We start from the raw sequence: 18894 nt of genomic DNA, 5'->3' as shown, positions 1-18894 counted from the left end.
ACACTGCTCAAAAAAATAATAAAGGGAACACTCAAACAACACAATGTAACTCCAAGTAAAATCCAACTTCTGTGAAATCAAACTGCCCACTTAGGAAGCAACACTGATTGACAATCAATTCCACCTGCTGTTGTGCACATACAACTTTGTACAGAATGAAGTATTCGGTGAGGATATTTCATTCATTCAGATCTAGTGTGTGTTATTTGGGTTTTCCCTTTACTTTTTTGAGCAGCATATACTGTATTTCTATTACATTCCTTTTCTTATTCTGTTCTATTTTATTCTATTCCTTCTTCTATTCTATTCCATTTCTACATTCATTCCATTCCATTCCTTATTGTTTCTAATTCCATTCTACTCTATTTCCAATTCTATTCTATTCTATATTTCTATTCCATTCCATTCCTTATTCTGTTCTGTTCTATTCTATTCATTCTTCTATTCTATTCCATTTCTACATTCATTCCATTCCATTCCTTATTGTTTCCAATTCCATTCTATTCTATTTCCAATTCTATTCTATTCTATATTTCTATTCCATTCCATTCCTTCTTCTATTCCATTTCTACATTCATTCCATTCCTTATTGTGTATCTAATTCCATTCTATTCTATTTCCAATTCTATTCTATTCTATATTTCTATTCCATTCCATTCCTTATTCTATTCTGTTCTATTCTATTCATTCTTCTATTCTATTCCATTTCTACATTCATTCCATTCCATTCCTTATTGTGTTTCCAATTCCATTCTATTCTATTTCCAATTCTATTCTATTCTATATTTCTATTCCATTCCATTCCATTCCTTCTTCTATTCCATTTCTACATTCATTCCATTCCTTATTGTGTATCTAATTCCATTCTATTCTATTTCCAATTCTATTCTATTCTATATTTCTATTCCATTCCTTATTCTATTCTGTTCTATTCTATTCATTCTTCTATTCTATTCCATTTCTACATTCATTCCATTCCATTCCTTATTGTGTTTCCAATTCCATTCTATTCTATTTCCAATTCTATTCTATTCTATATTTCTATTCCATTCCATTTCTTATTCTGTTCTGTTCTATTCTTTATTCTATTCTATTTTATCTCTACATTCCATTCCATTCACTATTCGCTATTCTCTTCTATTCTTTCTTCATTCCATTGTTCTATTTTAGTCCCATTCCTATTCTAGTCCAGTCTATATTCTATATATTCTATATTTTATCTCCTCTGCTTGCTTAGGGGGAAAATGGTTAAGCTGGCAGCTTGCTTTCCCCCCCAAGACCTCATTATTCATCCCTGCCTTTATTTATTTTTTATCCCCCTCCCCTCCTTCTCCTAGGAAAAAATCCTTCCAGGGCCTGGGTGATTTGCCTCTCCCCCCCACATTACCCACCCACCCACCCGGCTACCTCCGGGCAGTTATCAGAGCTAAGCAAATAATCTGTGGCGAATCAGGCATTTGTTGAGAATTCCACCCCCTACCCATGGCAAGAAAAGGAGAAGAGGAGGGGGTGGGGGAGAAGAAAAAACCCCTCTCGCTCATGACATGGAAAGCTTTGCAAATTTCCCCTCCCTGGCTGGAAGATTTTTGCCAGCGGGGGCGAAGGAGAATTTGCAACCGGAAACGTGCCATGCATGCCAACAATCGCCCCCAAATTAGTGAAGGGGCTTCCACCCCTGGCTGCAATTAGGGGAGGCGGGATGGGGGGTGCAGGCTCTGATCTTCAGCACCCCACCCCACCCATGCTTTTCACTCAACAATTAAAGCCCAAATGTTCTGGTGCTAAGCTAGACATTTGTTAACTGAGCCTGGGTACCATTTTCCTATCTCATGCTTAAGAGTGAGGACAATGAACCTCTGGAACTGCTTGCCACCAGAGGTTGTGGGCGCTCCATCAGTGGAGGTGTTTAAGAAGAGACAGTCACATATAGGGGGGACGGGTCAGTTCCCCACTTTTGGCCAAAGCTTCCCAAAAGGGATCCAGAGCTCTGCTGGGTGATGATCTAGCCAGATTTGAATCATGGTTTGGTTGGAGGTTAAGGCTCAGAGGACCCAATTGGCTGGTGTTCAAGAGATTATAAGAAGAAGAACAACATAGTTGGAAGGGACTTTGGAGGTCTTCTAGTCCAACCCCCTGCTTAGGCAGGAAATCCTACACAACTTCAGACAGATGGTTATTCAACATCTTCAAACTTCCAGTGTTGGCGCATTCCCAACTTCTAGAGGCAAGTAGTTCCACTGGTTAACTGTTCTGACCATCAGGAATTTTCTCCTTAGTTCTAAGTTGCTTTTCTCCTTGTTTAGTTTCCACCCATTGCTTCTTGTTCTGCCCTCAGGTGCTTTGGAGAATTGCTTGACTCCTTCTTCTTTGTGGCAACCCCTGAGATACAGGGTTATGGGATGCTAGGACTCAATGAGGCCTCCGGAGGTCATCCAGACCAACCCTCGGCCCAAGGCAGGGGGACCTTAAAGGCTGGCAAATCTGTGGCACCTGTGGCACATGAACCATATCATTATAAGAGCCGGGGTGGCGCAGCAGGTAGAGTGCTGTACTGCAAGCCACTGAAGCTGACTGTAGATCTGTAGGTCAGCAGTTCAAATCTCATCACCGGCTCAAGGTTGACTCAGCCTTCCATCCTTCCGAGGGGGGTCAAGTGAGGACCCGGATTCTGGGGGGGGGGGGGGGGATATACTGGCTCTGTTTAAAAAGTGCTATTGCTAACATGTTGTAAGCCGCCCTGAGTCTAAGGAGAAGGGCGGCATAAAAATAGAATAAATAAATAAAATCTGAGCACACACGAGGCATTGCTGTATGTCAATTCCAGTGGCATGTGTGCCCTGGACAGCTGATTTTCAGCCATTGGGAGGACGGGGAGAGGCTGTTTCCATCCTCCCCAGGCTCCAGGAAAGCCTCTGGATGGTCAAAAATGGACCCAACAGATCTATCGGAAATTCAGAAACTAACTTGACAACTGTCAGCCTTGATAGCTTCAAGGCAGGATGAGACAGATTCATGGAGGCCACGTGTATCGGTGGTGATTGAAACAGAGGTCCAAGTGCCGCCTCTATGTTGGTTGTGGCAGGCAGGGTTCCCTTGGGTCACATTTGTTGGGGGTCAGGGGAAAGGGAGGGTCTTGCCTTCTCTTTCTGCTCAAGATCATGGACAATTGGGGGGTCACTGGGGGCTACAGAATGCTGGACTCAACGGGCTTTGGCCTGATTCAGCAGGGCTCTGCTTAGGTCCTTCCTTCCTTCCTTCCTCTCTTCCTCCCTTCCTTTCTTTCCTTCTAAGGTAGGTCAAATGAGGACCCAGATTGTTGGGGGCAAGAGGCCGATTCTGTAAACCGCTTAGAGGGGGCTGGGAAAGCACTAGATAGCAGTAGATAAGTATAAATGCTAAATGCTATTGCTATTCCTTCCTTCCTTCTTTCCTTCCTTCCTTCCTTCCTTCCTTCCTTCCTTCCTTCCTTCCTTCCCTTCTGAGGTGGGTCAAATGAGGACCCAGATTGTTGGGGGCAAGAGGGCTGGAAAAGCACTAGGAACCACTAGATAAGTCTAAATGCTAAATGCTATTGCTATTACCACTAGACATCAGGACCATGTGCAATTGACCAAAACGGAGGAGGACTTTCAGAGGCGAGAGGTGGGTATAGAAAGCAAGACCGAGTGGAATACACCCACCCACCCAAATGCATAATCTTCTCCTTTCTTTTTCCCCAGCTCTGTGTATTTCTCCAGCTCTGGCGTGCACCCTGGGCTTGAAGACCCCTCCCTCTCCCCCCCCTCTCCCCCCCCCCTTTCTCCCTCCACCCACCCCACCAATTTCCCCAAACCCAATTCCACTCTTCCCCGGCTCCATTTCTGTTATATCAGCTGGAGCGTTAAGTGCATTAAGGAATCTTAAGGCCCCACACATTCTCCCAGCTGCAGGAGGCTGCACCAGCAATTGAACATTTTAAAAAAGAAATTGCTTTTCAAAAGGGGGGGGGGAGGAAAAGCCCCTGCAAACACACACACACACACCGAAATGCACACAAAAACACACACAGGTCCTTTGCCTTTCCAGAGAGTTCTCGCCTTCAAAGCTGTCGGAAACTATTTTGTATACAAATAATTTGGGTAGGCGTGCGGAAAGGGGGGGGGGAGAGGGTTGCCATGATGCTTTCACTGCTGCTGCCGCTTCCCCCACCCCCAACGCTAGCTGCGGAGACCCCCCACCCCCCACCCACTACTCCCCTTCCCCTTGTCACGTCTCTCCAAGGTGGGCAAACAAAGGACAGCCGCTGCAAGAGGGAACAGCTGCCAAGCTAGGCGGGCAACCCTTCGCGGAAGCTCCCCGGAACGGTAGAAGACGGGGGGGGGGGGGGAAATGGGGCCGAGTGGAAAAGTGGGCCGGAAGGGGAAGAGTCCACAGCTCCTTTGGTGGGTGGGTGGGGGGCGTCCCAAGGGCACCTTGGCAGATCAAGAGAGCTGCAAGGTTGTGTCTTGTTCCCCTAACCATCTTAGGAGGCTTCAACGTAGACACTTTGGACCGGACCGGGACCTTCCCCTGCAGGAGAGCTTCTCCAGTTGTGAATTAATTAATGATTAATTATGATTAATTAATTAATTAATTAATGACACTGGGGTCCTCTCCAGAGCAGGCCTGCCATCGATTCCCACCCTGCTGATGAAAGGTCAGACATGCTGGGCAGGCATGTCGCTAGGATGTCGGACCGTCGCATCCCTAAGCAGCTCCTCTACGATGAGCGGTCTAAAGGAAAAGCGATCACACAGAGGACAAAGGAAGCGATACAAAGACACGTTGACAGCTTCCTTCAAGTCCGTGGATATCGACCTCCTGGGAAACCCTGGCACAAGATCGACTGACATGGCGCGTGATGATCCACCAAGGCTACCAGACCTCGGAGGCCAGAAGAACATTCATAGCAGAAGAGAAGCGAGCACTGCGCAAGGCTAGGGCTGCAAATGTTGCGACAAGGGTGCCCACGCATGTCTGCCAAACCTGTGGCGGAACATTTCGTGCCCGTATAGGCTTTACCGGCCACCTGCGGACACATCGCATACAGCCCACAACCCATTGGATGTCAAGGTCTGCCTCAAACACGATGGACGAACATCAATTATTTAATTAATTTGATTTATATGCCGCCCAACTCCTGAAGGAATCTGGGCGGCGTACAACATCTAAAAAAAGATAACTAAAAACAATTTAAAACCCAATTAATAAAATCATACAACCATCTTGTGGACAGACTTGGAGGTGTATCGTTTGATCAATGGCCCCCAGGCCTGCTGGCAGAATCAGGTCATTAAGGCTTTCCGGAAGACCAGTAGGGTGGGGGCAGTATGAATCTCAGGAGGTATTTGGTTCCGGAAAGCCGGTGCCACCACAGAGAAGGCTCTCCCCCGCGGCCCAACCAACCGACACTGCTTAGCCAATGGGACCCGTAGAAGGCCGACTCTGTGGGCTCTAATCGGTCGCAGGGAGATATCCGGTAGAAGACGGTACCGAAGATAGTGTGGCCCTAAGCCATGTAGGCCTTTATAGATGATAACCAATATCTTGAATTGCGTCCGGAGACCGACTGGAAGCCTAGTGCAGCTTGTGGAGTGTTGGTGTGATGTGGTGTACCTAGGCGCACCCACAACAGCTTGCAAGGCTGTGTTCTGGACTAGTTGAAATCTCCAAACGCTTTTCAAGGGTAGCCCCATGTAGAGCGTGTTGCAATAATCAAGCCATGAGATTATAAGGGCATGAGTGAATGTGAGCAGAATTTCGGCCTAGTTACGGAGCAGGCCAGGTGCAGCCCCTGCAACTGATGTCCCTCCTGGGCCAAGGAGAAGGGATGATGCAGAACCGCAGAGCCGAATGGAAAGACCTTGAGATGAAGCACCAACCCTCCAACCCCACCCTTTGTAAAAAAAGAAAGGGGGAAAAAGGAAGAAGAGTGGAAGATTTTTCTGACTCACGCCCACCCCCCATCTCACAGATAAAAGAGAGGGTACGTATGTGGGGAGGAATGGTGTAGGCCCATTAAGTATCTAAGGAAGGGTGTCTCATTCTTGTCAACTTGGAGTGGACTTCCACTCCCAGAATTCCCCAGCTAACATGGAATTCTGGGAGTTGAAGTCCACCCCTCTTCAAGTGGGGCCAAGGTGGACAAAACCTGGCCTACGGAACAAATACTAGTCAATTCTTGAGTCCTTCTCAAAAAGTAGCAGTTCCTCAAGGTCTCGCTCTTCTTCTGGGTCTGGTCCTGCGGATGGAGACAACCGTGGTTCTTCCCAGAAGATGCTAGCAGAAGATAAGGAAGCGAGCGCCCAAACGGCTTCTACCGCCACCGTGACATTTTGGAAGCTGCCATCCCTTCCTGCAAGCGACAAGGGGTCCGTCCACCAAAGTTCTGCAGGACTGTTCTTCACACACACACACATATCACCACCACCACCCAACATACAGGGGACCGTGGAGATCGTCTCCATCGCATAACAATGGTCGCCACCGTCCTCCTCAAACCACATGGATGCAATCAGGCAACAGTGTTGTCACCCAATCCTTGAAACTCAGAAGTAGTTGTGTGGGCGGCTTCTGACGCAAAGATGGACACGAGGACAGCGTTAGTTTCTGGAGACACACATTCCATGCTGGAGGTCAGTCCCCGAACCACAAAGGGTCCCAAGTGTCCAAAATCAACCCCCCCCCATGCAGAAAACCACTGGAACACCTGGAACAGCAGTCCAAAGCTCCCTTCCCACCCGTGATCTTTCCCGGTTAGTCAGGAACACCATGCTCAAACTCGGCACACTCCATGCTATCACCTGCCTTAGTCGCTCTCCGGCCGATACAAGTACTTCATCATCAGGCTGTCGACTTGCTTCTTCCGTTTCTTCTCCTCCTTTTTCAGCTGCTTGGTGGACCTCCCAGCTTCGGGACCCCCGTCTCTGGGGACACCAGCGTTCTCTGCGTCTGAACGCTTCGGGCCCTTCTTGATGCTGGAGTCGCTTCGATACGAGACGGTGGAACTGGACGAAGATTCTGAAGACGACCCGGAGTGGGACCTCTGCTGCTTCTTCTTCTTAGACTTCTTCTTGGATTTCTTGGCCCGCTTTTTGGAGGTCTTCCTCTGCCGTTCGGGAGAGGAGGAAGAGGAGGAGGAGGAAGAGGAGGAGTCACTGGAAGAACTCCGCTTCCGGCTTCTCCTACCCTTGGTTTTCTGATCGGGCCTGTAGAAATCCAAGGCCGAGGCTGATCGGCGGAGGCTGCTGGCCGGGTGTTCGGTGGTCTCCAGCAGAGTGGTGCTCCTAGCACTGTGGACGCTCATGCGGTCTTCCTCATCTGAGTCGGGGTCCAGCCTGGAACGCCTGAATTTGACAGGCTTGTAGTTGAGCACCTCGCTGATGGCGGCCTCCAGATCCGGGTCCAGGTAGCTCCGATGGCCAACCGGCCGGATGTCCGCTTCATCGATTCGCAGATCATCCGAGGTGGACGTCCGAGGCCGAGGAGGCACCGAGAGGCTTCGTACGGCGGAGTGTTGGCTGCAGAGGGAGCGCGAGTCGCTCGGGGCCAGACTGGCCGTATCATCCAGCTGGGAACGGCTCAAAGAGACCCGTGAGCCTGGGCGATCATAGGACGGGATAAGGTCATCCAAGCGAGAAGCGCTGCGCCGCGAGCTTCTGGGGCTCGAGAGGGCCAAGCTGAGGGATGAGCGGGTGTCATCTTCTAAGCCAGCCCAGGAGGCTCCACTCTGACTGACCGTGGCCGAGAGGACTGACGACCGATCGAATTCAGCAGCCGGGGTGGACCAGCGCTTCTCCAGCCCTTTCGAGAGGCGGCTGCTGGACTCAGAGAGGACTGAGCCCCGCTCGCTGAAGTCCTCCAGGCCTCCACCGAGCGGCTTCTTCCAGGAGGCCAGGGAGCTAGTCTCCTCTGAGCCACCGGCCACCGAAGCCCGGGCGGCCTTGCGGAAGGAGCGGTCCGGTGAATCCGGGCGCTCGCTGAGGGCGGAGAAAAGGCTCTCCTCATCCCCTTGCCCTCCGATGGAGTCCTTGAGGTTGCCGCGCTTGCGATAGCTCAGTGAGCTCATGACGGACGCAGGCCTGTCCTCCCCATTTTTAGCCTCCTTCCCAGCCGTGTCAACGGCGGGTCTGACCCAGGCAGGAGGTGACCACAGCGGGAGAAGACAGCAGGAGGAGAGAGAGAGAGGAAAAAAAGAGAGAAAGGGTTAATTGGAGGATAACAAGAGCGTGGATGGGATACGGTATTGCAGGATGACTCTGCCCACTACCAAGAGCTTGATCCTCACTGGCTCCAGGTTGACTCAGCCTTCCGTCCTTCGGAGGTCAGTAAAATGAGGACACGGGTTGAGGGGGGGGCAAGAGGCTGACTCTGCAAACTGTTTAGAGGGCTGTAAAAGTACTGTGAAGCGGTATATAAGTCTAAGTGCTATTGCTTGAGAAGGAAGGAAGGAAGGAAGGGAGAGAGCGAGGGAGGAAGATAGGACGGAAGGATGTTGAGAAAGAAAGAAATAAAGAGAGAAAGAAAAAGAGGAGGGAGGGAGGAAAGGAAGGAAAGGAAGGAAAGAAAGAAAGAAAGAAAGAAAGAAAGAAAAGAAAAGAAAAAAGAAAAGAAAAGAAGGAATCCATGGCGGTGCAGTTGTTACAATGCAGTACTACAGGCTAACTCTACCGACTGCTAACAGTTTGATCCTGACTGGCTCAAGATTGACTCAGCCTTCCCTCCTTCTGAGGTCAGTAAAATAAGGACCCAAATTGTTGCGGGCATTATGCTTACTCTCTGTAAACCACTCAAAGAGGACTGCAAAGTGGTATATAACTGGTATTGTTTGTGAAGGGAGGGAAGGAGGGAGGGAGGGAGGGAGGATGGAAGAAGAGAGGGAAGGAAAGAGATGGGAAGGAGAATGAGGGAGGGAGGGAAGGAGGAAGGAGAGAGGGAGAGGGAGGGAGAGAGGGGGAGAGAGGGAATGAATGAATGAATGAGGGAGGGAGGGAGGATGGGAAGGAAGGAAGGAAGGAAGGAGGGAGAGAGGATGGGAAGGGAAGGCAACGGAAGGGAAGGGAAGGAAAGAAGGGAGTGGTGGCGCAGTTCTTAGAATGCTGGATTGCAGGCTAACTCTGCCCACTAACCAGCAGTTCGAATCTCACCAGCTCAAGGTCAACTCAGCCTTCCAATCTTCGGTGGTCATCAGTAAAATGAGGTCCCAGATTGCTGGAGGAAAGAGACCGACTCTGTAAACACCTTAGAGAGGGCTGGAGAGCCTCGTGAAGTGGTCTACACGTCTTGGGGCCCTGGCGCTTGCTATATGGCGCGCGGGGCAGCAGAGAGCCGGCTGTGGAGAGGCGAGAGGGGTCTCCCCAAGGAGCCCCATGCAAATCAAGCCGTGTTTATTCTGCGCTTTTCGATTTCTGTTGGGTTTTGTTTAAGAAAACGCGGGGGGGGGGAATGTGGAGGAACCCCCCCCCCGCCATCGATTTCAATTTGTTTTGTTGTCAACTACCTGGGAAACAGCCTTGGCGGCAGGAGCGATCGATCCTCCTGGAGGGGGGTCCAAAAGGAAAGGGGGAGCACGCACATGCCAACCCTATTCCAGGCGGTCCTCGACTTACGCCCACAACGGAGCCCGGTGGCTAAGCCAGACAGAATGACGATAAGAGTCCTGCCTGTCTGTCTGTCTGTCTATCTATCTATCTAATCTATCTATTCATCTGTTTAACTTTTTATCTATCTTTCTATCTACTCATCCATTTATTATCTATCTATCTATCTATCTATCTATCTATCTATCTATCTATCTATCTAATCTATCTATCTTTCTATTTATCTTTCTTTCTACCTACCTACCTCTCTACCTATTCATCCATCTGTCTGTCTATCTATCCATCCAAATTTTTATGTCGCCCACTCCGTAAATGAACGTCATAAGTTGAGGACTCGCCTGCAAGACAACGTCTTTGTGTTTTCCTTTTCGGGGTGGGGGGAGGGAGGTATTGTCTGCAGAGAAGGATTAAAAAGGGAGGGAAGGGGCCGATGCCTGAAAACACCCCCCCCCCAAAATGGGGAAACCGAGAGTGGGGAGGGCGACCCCCATCTGCTGCCCCTTCCCCAAATAACGGGCGCTGGTTTTGCAAGTCAGTGGAGGGATGCCACACGCCCGCACTCTCGGCTCTGCCCAGGCTGATGCCAACAGCTGGAGGCCCTTCATGTGCCGCAGGTTGCTATGGCAACGGGGGGTCCTATAAATAGCCCGTCTGGTTGCTGGTCACTACCAGAGACCGGGGTGGGGGGTGGAGGGTTGGTTTGGGGGGGCCTTAAGCAAGGCCAGTGGGACCCTGGGAACAGACCGTGGCCTGCAGGGGGGGGGGGGGGTTAAAAAAAGATATGACAGGGAGCATGGGACATGTAGTGCAGAGAGGCTTGAGACCAAATGGGTGCTTTTATTGTAGTTATTATTTTAATTTATAGACCGCTGCAGTGGGAGTCCTATGGCGCCGCCAAGTTTTTTAATTAAAAAATTGGATTTTTTTTCTTTAAAAAAAAAAAATTGTATTTTTTGCTTTGTGCACTTGCAGTGATTTATTATATGTATGTATGTATGTATGTATATGTAGATTGTTCTGAGTTCGGGTTTTACCTTTTTTATATATACATAATTCGACACAAAAATATGTAACCCTTCCCTGGTACAGAGCTGAAGGGATTGGATACTGTAGCCTAGAGGTTAATTCTCTGCCTTACAAGGCAAAGGATGCAGGTTCAAGTCCCAGTGAGGGTATGGCTAGCTGATGAGGCCAAAATAAGGCCAAAATAGATCTATCCTAGTCTCCCTTAATTTTCAAATTCAGCAAAAACATGTGACACACACACACGTATGTATGTATGTATGTGTGTATATATATATATACACACACATACATACATACATACATACATACATACATATATATGCAACTAATGCAGACAGCTCAATCGCCTTTCATCAGGAACTGAGTGTGTTTAATCAATTAATTAATTAACAATTAATCAGCAGAAAGTGGAAGGAGAGATTTTTTTTTCCTTCTGCGCAGGCGTCTTTATACTCACTGAGAAGCTGCCAAGAATGAACTCACATCCATGAATTTGGTTTGTATAAACGAGACTTTCCGTATAAACGTATAAACATTGAAATATCAGCGTGTGGATTCCTCCTTTGCTCTCAATCTGCGTAGGCCCAGTTGTGGGTCACCAAGACGTACGTCCATATGCCGCCTCTATGTTGGTTGAGGCAGGCAGGGTTCCCTTGGGTCCCATTTGTTGGGGGTCAAGGGGAAGGGAGGGTCTTGCCTTCTCCTTCTGCTCAAGATCCCCATGGACAATTGGGGGGGGGGGGGGCACTGTGGGACACAGAAGGCTGGGCTTGATGGGCTTTGGCCTGATTCAGCATGGCCCTTCTTAGGTTCTTAGGTCCCCCTTGTTGTGGTTGGATAGCAGCCAGGTTTTTTGATAACAGACTTTGAGCCTATTGAACGGGGTTCCGTCTGGGCAAAGTCGACCTCTGTGGCTGTCAGAGGAGTTGGACAGTGAGGAGGAGGGAGAGAGAGAGGGTGTGAGGGTCGTGCACAGGCTATAGAACCTCCAACTGGGTCTGATGAGAAAAAGGAGATGATGGACCCTATCCAGGATGCAAGAGTGAGAAGGATGCGGGGGAGGCAAGAGCAGTTACGCAGACTCAGAAGGAGGACTTGAGCACTTGTGAATCGGGAACCCTCGCCCACCCAACCCTGTAGGGGCCAAGCGTACCTGCTACTCTTCAAACTGCCGTCTTCGGAGACCGACTTGGAAGAGCCCTTGTTTTTCGACAGCCACGATTTCACTCCGTCCACGCGGTCTTCCAGCTCTGAATCGGCATCCGAGTCTCCCTCGCTGGCGACAAAAATAAAACAGGAAGAGGGGAAATCAGAGGCTGTGTGTGTTTGTGGCATGAAAGACAACAGGTGTCACGCTTTAGAAAGCCCAGGTGAGAAGCGTTAATGAAATGCCCCTAATCCCCACAGCCTCCGTAGAGTGGCCTGGTTCCTCGGGGTTCGATGAACCAGTGTTTCCCAACCTTGGCAAGTTGAAGATATTTGGACTTCAACTCCCAGAATTCCCCAGCCAGCGAATGCTGGCTGGGGAATTCTGGGAGTTGAAGTCCAAATATCTTCAAGTTGCCAAGTTTGGGAAACACTGCGATGGACGAACGGGGTTGCCTTTGGTGTCGATCCCCCGTCATCAAATTTGACGAGGGGAAATTCCTTCAAATTTGCAGGCGGCTAACCAAACTGGCCAGGAGTAGCCAACGGCCCAGAAGAGAAGCTCAGGATCCCAAAAGAAGATCTTGTTGGATTTGAACACTGGGCCCTGCCTAACAAAATAGTGTTCAAGGGTCTGCCACAAAGAGGAGTTGGAGGTCAACATTTTCCAAAGCACCAGAACGCAGGACAAGAAGCAACGGATGGAAACGCATCAAGGAGAGGACAATTAACCAGTGGAACAGCTTGCCACCAAAACTTGTAGTTACTGCATGGGATTGGACTAGAAGACCTCACAGGTCCCTTCCAACCCTATTAATTCTATTCTATTTTATATTCTATATTCTATTCTATTTTTATTTCATTCCATTCTATATTCTATTCCATATTCTATTCTATTCTATTCTATATTCTATTGTATATTCTATTCTATTCTGTTTTCCATTTTTTCTATATTCTATATTCTATATTCTATATTCTATATTCTACATTCTAGTCTACTCTACTCTACGTTTTACTATCCCATTCCATTCCACAAACATTTTCAGGAACTGGATATGTCTAATCGAATGAAAAGAAGGACTAGGGGACACATGCTGGCACTGATTGATGGACGGATTGATTTCTCAATCTGGAGTCATTTGCCTGGCTTTAGACAGCTCACAACACAAGCAAATATAAAAATAACGATCTACCAAACAGTAAACAGATGGGTGAACCTGGTTAACACACAAAAACCGAACACCCAAACAGCCCCCCATAACACTCCCCCCAAAAGCCTAGAAGGAGAATTCTGTGGGTTTTGCAAGACCGACATCGGGGTGGGAGTCCCATCAATCCCAGGGGCAATATATAGAGAGAGCACATTTGGTGGGTCCCCCTCCCCAAATGACACTGCTTAAATGGGGTGGGGAAGGCAGCCCAAAGCAGGCTAACCTTAGCAGGTACCCCAGGAGATCCCGGTAGGTGGCCCTGTGGACACTTAGAGGGGAGGTGCATTTACACACCATTCGAAAGAGACAATAAAAGGACACGAAAGGACTAAGAGGAATCTTCTCCACCTGCTCCAATGCAGATAAGCAGGGATGGACACCAGACAAAACAATCGAGCCGGGAACAATAGCCTCATCAAGGGAAGTGCCACGGATAAAACCACGGCCCCCGCCCCAAACCAGAAGGGCCAGCTCCTGCGTAGAAAGAGGGAGCAAGCCCCACACACATCAGCCCTCGTGACATTCCTGCCTTGGAGAATGAAAAGTGTGCAAACAAAACAACCCACGTGTAGAGAGCACCACAATTAGAGGTGGGCGAAAGGACGCCACAATTCAACCTTGAGCTGGGGAGATTCCTAAGAGGTCCTTCCGTCCCCTCTCCCATTGCTCTCCTATATCTTTCTTCTATTCCTATATCTCTTCTTCTCTTCTTTCATTGATATATTTGATTCCTGTATCTTCTCTTCTTTCTTAGATATATATTTTACTATTATAGTAACCTTCATTGTGTAATGCAGTGTTTCCCAACCTTGGCTACTTGAAGATATTTGGACTTCAACTCCCAGAATTCCCCAGCTGCGGAATTCTGGGACTTGAAGTCCAAATATCTTCAAGTTGCCAAGGTTGGGAAACACTGGTGTAATGGACAAAATCAATAAATACATAAAGAGGGGGTCCCTCAAATAACTAGGCCTTTTCTTTCTTTCTTTCTTTCTTTCTTTCTTTCTTTCTTTCTTTCTTTCTTTCCTCCCTTCCTTCCATTTTTCTTTCCTTTTCTTCCAGATCTTTAATCTCGTGGGTTTCTTTCTTTCTTTCCTTCCTTCCTCCCTCCTGCCTCTTTTCACTTTCTCATTCTCTCCGTTCTTTCACTTTTTTCCTTTCTTCCCCTTCCTTGTCCTCTTTTCCTTTCCTTCTTCTTATTTCCCTTCCTTCCACACATCTTCCTTCTTCCAAACCCTTCCTTTTCTTCTTTTTGCTTTTCAATCCTTCCCCTCTTCCCCATCTCTCCCTCCTCCCTCCCTTCCTTTCCATTTCCCTTCCTTCTCATCTTCCATCCTTCCTCTCTCCCTTCCTTCCTTCTCCTGTCCCATTTTCCTCCCTCTCCTCTCTCTTTCTCCTTCTCTCTTTGCCTTTTTTCACCCACATTCAAGATACCTTTTCATATACCTTCAATACATCTTAGTATACATACATCAATTTTCAAGCACAATAGACTAGATCATATTTCGGGTTTATCTTGTATGATTTCATCTGTATCCATCTTCCCTCTTTCTATCTCAGGCGGCTATTCCCCCTCTACTACCTACTTTCTAACCCCTTTCTCCCCCCTTCTACTACCTTACTACCATCCTTTCTCCTTCCTCCTTTCTCCCATTCTTTCTCTACTCTCTCTCTCCTTTCTCTCCTCCCTTCCTACTTCCCATCCACCCTCTAACTCCTTCGCTAAGTGGATAATTCTATGACCCATTATCTAACAGATTAAGGTGCTCTTCTAAATCTTACTCCTTGTAGTCATCCCTCTTTTTGTTTTACAAAAGTTACTATCCAATATATTTAAAACTTATCTATCAGTATATGTATTTTACTACATTTTCTTTCCTTCCTTCCTTCCTTCCTTCTTTCCTTCCTTCCTTCTTTCTTTCTTTGATTTCTATGCCGCCTTTCTCCATTGTGGTCGGCGCACAACAAGACAAATACAAAATACAAAAATAAGCATGTCAAAAATCCAAAACCTAAAACGAATCTAAAACCCTGATACTTAAAAAAAAAACACTCAGCCAAGTTCGTCCCATCATAATTGAGCCGCTCCGAGTCCTCAGAGAGGGGCGGCATACAAATCTAATAAATTATTATTATTAATATACATTCACATCATCAGCTGGAGTAAGATTTTAAAACTCAACAGCCCCAAGACTGCCGGCAAAGGTGAGTTTTAAGATGCTCTTCTAAATCTTATCCCTCGCACTTATCGCCCCCCCCCCCCAAAAAAAAATATCTACTATCCAATATACACTGCTGAAAAAAATAAAGGGAACACTCAAACAACACAATATAACTCCAAGTAAATGAAACCTCGGTGCAATCAAACTGTTCACTCAGGAAGCAACATTGATTGACAGTCAATTTCACCTGTTGTGCACATTCAACTTTGTACAGAACATTCAATGAGAATATTTCATTCATTCAGGTCTAGGATGGGTTCTTTGAGTGATCCCTTTGTTTTTTTGAATAATGTATATTTCTATTCCATTCTATTTCTTATTCTGTTCTGTTCTATTCCTTCTTCTATTCTATTCCATTTCTACATTCATTCCATTCCATTCCTTATTGTGTTTCTAATTCCATTCTATTCTATTTCCAATTCTGTTCTATATTTCTATTCTGTTCCATTTCTTATTCTGTTCTGTTCTATTAAGGAATTCTATTCTATTTTATCTCTGCATTCCATTCCATTCGCTATTCTTCATTCTCTTTTATTCTTTCTTCATTCCGTTATTCTATTTTATTCCTGCGCAATATACATCCACTCACCGACAAAGGGGAGTTTTAAGAGGCTCTTCCAAATCTTAACCCTCGTTGTTATCCCTCTTTTCCCCCCAAAATCTACCATCCAATATATTTAAACCTTTATTAGGCAGTATATATGTATCTTATTTATTTATTTATTTATTTATTATTTATTTATTTACTGGATTTGTATGCTGCCCCTCTCCGGAGACTCGGGGCAGCTAACAGCGACAATAAAACAGTGTACAATAGTAATCTGATATTAGAAATGATTAAAAACCCATTATAATAAAAACCAAACATACATACAGACATACCATGCATAAAATTGTAACGGCCTAGGGGGAAAGAGTATCTCAGTTCCCCCATGCCTGGCGGCAGAGGTGGGTTTTAAGTTGCTTACGAAAGGCAAGGAGGGTGGGGGCAGTTCTAATCTCTGGGGGGAGTTGGTTCCAGAGGGCCAGGGCCACCACAGAGAAGGCTCTTCCCCTGGGTCCCGCCAGGCGACATTGCTTAGTTGACAGGACCCGGAGAAGATCCACTCTGTGGGACCTAACTGGTCACTGGGATTCGTGCGGCAGAAGGCGGTCCCTGAGATAGTCTGGTCCGGTGCCATGAAGGGCTTTATAGATGATGACCAACACTTTGAATTGTGACCGGAAACTGATCGGCAACCAATGCAGACTGCGGAGTGTTGGTGTGACATGGGCATATTTGGGGAAGCCCATGATTGCTCTCGCAGCTGCATTCTGCACGATTTTGCTACATGCTGCCTCCTTATCCTAGAGTTCCGTCTCCTGGGACCCCCACCGCCCCGGAGCTTCTCTTTCTCCCGGCCTTCCTCCGCCACCTGTCGAATTACGGCGATGGCAGGAGCGAGAACGATGCTTCCATGCTCCCTGGGTAAAGTGGAGTTTAGCAGCCGCCTGGCAGCCTCTGGATTTACGAGGACGCCAATGCTGCGCGATCCAGCCTTTGCACGGGGGGGGGGAGCCGCCGCCTGATTTATATGCCAGTGTTAACTGCATCCCCATCCAGCTTAAAGCCCTCTAAATTTATAAGTGCCGGTGCTCATAGCCGTATTGATTGCCCTGAGCATGGATGCGCCGTTATGCGCGAGAGATGGAGGGGGCCCCACAGAATGCGTCCCTCCGTGTTGCAAGCCGTGTCCGTATAAATCTCGCCCGCTAATCCCGGGCTGTTTAGCGCTTTCATTACGATTATAGCCATAACAGCTGAATCTATACGGAAACCAGGGCCTCTCCATTTCTTCTATAAGCCTCCTTCCAGATTCACGGCGGGCGGGGGGCTGTGCGGGAAGGGAGGGAGGGGCTCCTTTGCCACCACGTCTTCAGGACGAAGGCCTCCTGGGTGGGTTCGCTACTGGTGGTCCTCGGCTTGCGCCCAATGTTTCCGTCGCTAAGCGTGATGTCGGTTAAAGGGATCTTTTGCCCCATCTCAAGAGTTCCCAAGTGAATCACTGCAGTTCTTAAAATACCGTAAGATTCAGGACGTGAAGCTGACCTGTCGGAAGGTCCCAAAGGATGCAAGACTAGAAGACCTCCAGGGTCCCTGGCTGCTCTGTCCTGTCCTAGTGGTCATATATTGTATTACATTCTATTCTCATATTCTATTCTTCTATTCTATTCTTTTTTCTATCCTATTCTTTTTTCTCTTCTACTATTATTCTATTCTATTATTATCCTATTCTATCCTATGTCTTATTCTTCTATTCTATTCTATTCTATTGCACATTCTATTCTATTCTTTTTCATTATTCTATTCTATTCCATATTCCATTCATATTCTATTCTATTCTTTTTTATTATTCTATTCTATTCTATGTTCTATTCTATTGCATTCCATATTCTATTCTTTTTCATTATTCTATTATATTCCATATTCCATTCCATATTCTATTCTATTCTATCCTAACTTGTCCTATCCTATTCCTGTATTGTATTGTATTCTCTATTCTATTTTATTCTATTCTTTATTCTATTCTATTCTTTTTTCTCTCCTATTATTCCATCCTATCATTATTCTATCCTATTCTATCCTATCTTATCCTATCCTATATCTTATTCCCCTATTCTATTCTATTCTATCCTATCCCATTCCATATCATTCCATTCCATTCTTTTTCATTATTCTATTCTATTCTATCCCATTCCATATCATTCCATTCCATTCTTTTTCATTATTCTATTCTAATTCAATTCCATTCCATTCTCAACGCTGCATCCTCCTTCCTCTCTCCCTGCAAATAAATGCTTGGAGGCCCTTTGTTATTTTCCTGCAGTGAAAAAAAACAACCACTAAAAATGAAAGCCGAAGAGCCCTCTAAACAAACTCTGGGGGCTGCTGTGATTTTAAATTGTCGGAATTAAACCTCCCGTCAAAGGCAATTTATGTCCAGGGTAGCCGTGCCATTAGTTAAACCTGGATCCCAATCGCTGGGGAAGGGACGGAGGCAGACACAAACAGTCGGGGACATTAATTGTCTGTGACAACAAGCCTCCCGTTGCCCCTAGATCACTGCTAGAGTTGATTACATTTATCATTAGCTGGCAGAGATCTCCCCGTCGTCCAGGAGGGACCCGGCTCAAAGGAAAGCGAGACCGGCCGTCCAAAGCAAGGGGGGGGGGAATCAAAAATAAAACGTGGACTTAAAAGAATTTTATCTCCGATGCATCTTTGCAGAGGTGGCAAAAATTCGGGGTAAAATTTGGAGTAGAAGATTCTTTGTCTTCTTCACCAGGTGACCTGCCTTGATTAACAGAGTTGGGAGGGACCCTTGGAGGTCATCTAGTCTGACCCCCTTCTCCAAGCAAGAAGACTCTACACCAGTGATGGCGAACATTTTTTTCTCTCGGGTGCTGAAAGATTGTGTGCGCGCACTATCGTGCATTCGCGAGTGTCCACACCCATAATTTCATGCCTGGGGAGGGCGAAAACAGCTTCCCCCACCCCCTGGAGGCCAGAAATGGCCTGTTTCCCATCTTCTGGTGGGCCCAGCAGGCTTGTGTTTCACCCTCCCCAGGCTCTAAAGCAGAGATCTCCAAACTTGGCCACTTTAAGAGTTGTGGAATTCAACTCCCAGAATT

At 47.1% G+C, this 18894-nt stretch overlaps 1 protein-coding gene across 1 annotated transcript in view; it reads right to left on the bottom strand.

The window, feature by feature from the left end:
- The window catches only part of MYO18A (myosin XVIIIA), a 201529-nt gene that overhangs the window by 3685 nt on the left and 178950 nt on the right, over positions 1-18894 (bottom strand). Inside the window, 1 exon segment of the mRNA XM_070735473.1 lies at positions 11797-11919. Within this exon segment, the coding sequence (XP_070591574.1) occupies positions 11797-11919 (123 nt within the window).

The sequence above is a fragment of the Erythrolamprus reginae genome, chromosome 1 (genome assembly GCF_031021105.1).
Source record: "Erythrolamprus reginae isolate rEryReg1 chromosome 1, rEryReg1.hap1, whole genome shotgun sequence".
NCBI classification, from domain to species: domain Eukaryota; kingdom Metazoa; phylum Chordata; class Lepidosauria; order Squamata; family Dipsadidae; genus Erythrolamprus; species Erythrolamprus reginae.
This window is presented reverse-complemented; position numbering and strand designations above follow the sequence as displayed.